Consider the following 4,257-nt stretch of genomic DNA (forward strand, 5'->3'; position numbering starts at 1 on the left):
GTAATTTTTGTTATAAATCTAATAACATGAAAACTGTGGACATTTTTTCATTTATGTCATTGTCACTAAAACTATGAGTTCACATCTGTACACATTTAAATTTAATGTGTTAAAAAATTACACAGGCCTTTAGGGGGGCATTTTCCCCAACCCTACCCTATTTCATTTTATGAGCTTGCCAACTTCATGAAGGTAGTAGACCGAGCCATTTTGCAAAAACCAGCATACTTTCTACATACGAGAACTTTGGTGCTGTCTGTTCCAAATAACCACACACTCAATCAAACTTTGACAATATTTATTGTGTTTAAAACAATCTAAAGTAACATTTGTGTCTTAGTGAAGTGTTGCCATTGCTGTAATACACAATAAACTTGCATTTACACATTAAATAATAATTCCACATTTCATTGTTCTCTGTGGTTTGAATTGATTCTGAAGCCAAAACATCTTGCTGTTGGGGAACACAGCTTGGTCTAATAGAGAGACCAATATGAACAAAGACCCAGAGTTGATTTGAAATTAATTGAGAGAAAGATATTTTAATGGACAAAGTGTTCATTCACCACAATTTAAAAGAAAATTATAGTCTGCGAGTTACAACATTGATATCAAGACATTAGGCATATGCAAAATTAATTCAAGACATTATATTTTTGATTTTATAAAAGTATATGACCCCTTCATTGCCCTATATTTTGGAGTGTCTGATCATCAGTCTTGTATTATGGCATCAGTAATGGTGGCATCTTTCTCCAGGTCCACAGTGATTTTCTTGCCAACCAGTTTGAAGATGTTCTCTGGTCTCATGCCGTGCGGTTCGGCCACTTTTACTGTCAGCATGTCGAGAGTTAATGTCTGACCCTTCTGCAATGGTTTCCGGGCCACCACTGACTTCCCCAACTAAAAGAAAGAACATAAACAATAATTTAATGACTTTTGATCATTTTTTGATTTCAAAGTCTGCCAGAACGACCGTTATATCTGACCTTGCTGTGACAGGAAGCCTCACAGGGCAGCATCTGTTTGATTGGCGAGCCCATTGCCATCTCAACCGTCCTGATGGCTTTCACCAGCTCCGCCAGCTCCGCCGGCTCCAGTGATGCTGAATGGTCACTGCCTTTCCAGCTCTTATCCAGGGTCACATGACGCTCCAGGACCTTTGCCCCAAGTGCCACAGCAGCCACAGACACATGGATGCCCGTCTCATGTCCAGAGTAGCCTATGGGAATGTCCGGAAACTCCTTCTGGAACTCCTGCGTAGGAAAAGGGAAAGAAAGACTTCAAACTACTCTGCTTCTACTAAAAAAAATTTCTTCAGTAATTTATGAACATTATGAAGATGAGATTAAAGCTATTTATGTCTTACAGGGATCAGGCTGAGGTTGACGTGCTCTAGTGGCAGTGGATAAGCGCTGGTGCACTGCAGGAGCGTGAAATTGGGATTGTGCTTCTTGACGGTTTGATAAACACAGCGCATGGTCTCCATAGACTGCATTCCACCAGAAATCACCATGGGACGACCTATAAAAATAGCCAAAACTTCAGCTTCAAGATATGGCTGCTTCTGGGAGAACATAAAGTAATTGTTTCAGTCATTAACACATTAAGATATGTTCACACATGTCGATTTCTCTGCAGACTTAAATCCAGCCCAACGTGAAATTCCAGAAAATCCATACCAGGATTTCTAGGTTTCATTCGCTCTGCTCTCTGGCCAATCAGCACTGTCAATACATAATTGCCCAGGGGCTCCAAAATAACTGACTTCAAATGCACAAGAGAAGCTACTCAGATTCAGTTCTCATTTGTGAGTCTCTGTGGATAGTGTCTGAAATGTTATATAAATAGAGGAACAATGTGACCTTGGGAGTGAAGATGACAGATCTCAGTCAAAGGAGAACAAGTTTACAGCAACAACTCTCCTAAATTTGTTGTAACAGCTTCTGGTTATTTGAAATGGGTTTTACCTTTTTTGGCGGTTTTCTCCAGGTAAGGGATATTGTTGGTGTCAGCTGAGGCAACTTTGAAAAACGGCACATTGATTTCATGAAGAAATTCTACAGCCATCTGATTGAGGTAGGGAGAGGAAAAGTTATGAGATGCATATCAAACTTGGTCTCTAAGGGATATTTGCATGTTAACATGCATATATTCTCTTGCTATATATAATAAACATTGGGACCCTCTTTCATTTGTTCACCTCGTCCATCCCTGATGCAGTAAAGAAGATGCCAACTTCACTGGCGTACTGTTGCAGCTCTCTGTACTGCTGGTGACTGAACTCCAGATGGTGCTTATGTGCCCCGTAGGTCGGGCCCCAGGCGTGAGGGGACGTATAGGGACGCTCCAGAGCCTGCTTGGTGAATCTGTGTTCGATCTCGCTCTTTTGAAATTTGGCACAGTCAGCTCCACAGTCCTGAATGGAGATAAATGTGGAAGAAGAAGTGGATTTAGTTGACAACAATCAGCATTTTTTTAATGAAAAATGAGTTTCACCATATAAGAAATCTAAGTTTATTTGATGTGATATAATCTGTGAGTTATAGCTCAGGAGCTGTTTTAAAGAAACTTCCTCTGTAATTATTGACTTAAGATTTGCGAAAGTTCTTCCTTTTTTTAAAGTGAATTTACCATGGTTACTAAACAGGTGGGATAGACAGAAACACGTTCTTGTGGTTAAAAACATGAGACAAATGTTAGTCAAACGGGGAAAAAATTCAAGGTCTTGAGATGAGTTTTTAAAAATGATGCACATGTTTACGTTGAAAAACAATGGAAAGTAGCTCAGTGAAATGGAAAAACACATTCTGTGTGAACAGCCCTGGTTCTGTATCCTGTTTCCTGTTTCCATGTCATTTCTTCTGTTAAGTAGAAAATACAGGTAAAATCATTGATATTAATAGTTTCTCACTTAAATTAGTCTTTTAATTGTAATTTTTTATATGAAAATTGTGGTTTTGGCGTTCCCCTGGTCGTGCTAACATTGACATCTATATATCTCATTGCTCCCCCCTCCCCTGTTGTTTCAAAATATGAAAAGAACCGGCATCAACATTGTATCAGACTTCACATCTGATAAAGCAGTACTTTACCTTGGCCATTCGGATCATTTTTTTGGCGATTTCTATGTCTCCTTGATGGTTCTGTCCAATCTCAGCGATGATAAAACAGGGGTTGGAGCCCCCGATTTTTCTTCCTGGACAAAGTTCAAACTCAGCAGACATTTTATCAGATTTCATAATTTTTTGATTAAGAGGCTGGAGATGTGATCACAGGTGTGCTCTCATCAAGCAAAGGGGCTGGGAAGAAGGGCACGCTATCATTTAAAGAGTGACAAGTGCTCCACCCTATTGCCAAAATCCTCGCACACGCCCACTTAGGGCATGTATCAAATATATACAGTTAGTAATTGTAAAAAAGATTGTAGTTAGTAATGTGATCTAGATTACTTATTTTAGGTAATGTATTTTGAGTACTTTTTCCTTACTTTTTATATTACTTTTGACCTGACTCGTTTATCACATTGATTTAAACATAAATCATATATAAAAAAAAAAAACAGTCAATATTTTACGTTGTGTGTGGTGACAGGGATATGCAAATCATTTTAGAGAATGCAAATTAAATTACTGTGGATCAAATTTTCAAAGTCAACATTACAGTCAACATCTCATGTCACAATTGTTGAGATTCATACACTGATTCTTGATGTCTGTGTGTAAGTAAATTTTGCAGGTGTTTTAAAGCATTTAATGTACATTGTAGTTTATAGATTTATTATTTTGGTCTGATTTTTGTAACTTTTTTTGTTATTCTGGAAAAGATCCAGCACAAAATTAATAAAAAAATTTTCATATAAAGCTCAGTCATTAGATCAGTGAACAAACCCACAACATGATGACAATTATAGTCTTATCATCAAACAGCTGACAGGTGTGGTTTCATTCGCTCTGCTCTCTGGCCAGTCAGCACTGTCATTACGTAATTGCCCAGGAGCAGAGGTGTATAGTCCAGGGGTCAGAAAGTAGAAGTCCTGCCATATTTTTCATTCCACCCACTGAAGCAGTGTTAAAGTTAATGAGATAATACTATACACCTCTGCCCGGGGCTTCAGAATAACTGATTTCAAATGCACAAGAGAAGCTACTCAGATTCAGTTCTCATTTGTGAGTCACTGTGGATAGTGTCTGAAATGTTATATAAATAGAGGAACGTTGTGACCTTGGGAGTGAAGATGACCGATCTCAGTCTGTG

General features: G+C 38.5%; 1 protein-coding gene across 1 annotated transcript; it reads right to left on the reverse strand.

The window, feature by feature from the left end:
- Nucleotides 1-281: 281 nt before the first annotated feature.
- Nucleotides 282-3,304, reverse strand: LOC125247921 (sialic acid synthase-like). Its single transcript, XM_048159471.1, has 6 exons — nt 3,096-3,304; nt 2,204-2,419; nt 1,971-2,070; nt 1,370-1,524; nt 990-1,256; nt 282-903 (listed from the first exon to the last, which is right to left on the reverse strand). The coding sequence occupies exons 1-6, from the start codon at nt 3,240-3,242 to the stop codon at nt 715-717; spliced, it is 1,074 nt and encodes a 357-aa protein (XP_048015428.1). The 5' UTR covers nt 3,243-3,304; the 3' UTR covers nt 282-714.
- Between the last annotated feature and the right edge of the window lie 953 nt (nt 3,305-4,257).

Source organism: Megalobrama amblycephala, linkage group LG15 (assembly GCF_018812025.1).
Source record: "Megalobrama amblycephala isolate DHTTF-2021 linkage group LG15, ASM1881202v1, whole genome shotgun sequence".
Taxonomy (NCBI): Eukaryota; Metazoa; Chordata; class Actinopteri; order Cypriniformes; family Xenocyprididae; genus Megalobrama; species Megalobrama amblycephala.

What these genes read in the sequence shown, in the direction of transcription:
- LOC125247921 (XM_048159471.1), bottom strand. Translation starts at nt 3,242, where the DNA reads ATGAAATCTGATAAAATGTCTGCTGAGTTTGAACTTTGTCCAGGAAGA. An exon ending in AAATGATCCGAATGGCCAAG is followed by an intron (nt 2,420 to 3,095) that starts GTAAAGTACTGC and finishes ATCTCCATTCAG; the next exon opens with GACTGTGGAGCTGACTGTGC. An exon ending in TCAACCTCAGCCTGATCCCT is followed by an intron (nt 1,257 to 1,369) that starts GTAAGACATAAA and finishes TTTCCTACGCAG; the next exon opens with GAGTTCCAGAAGGAGTTTCC.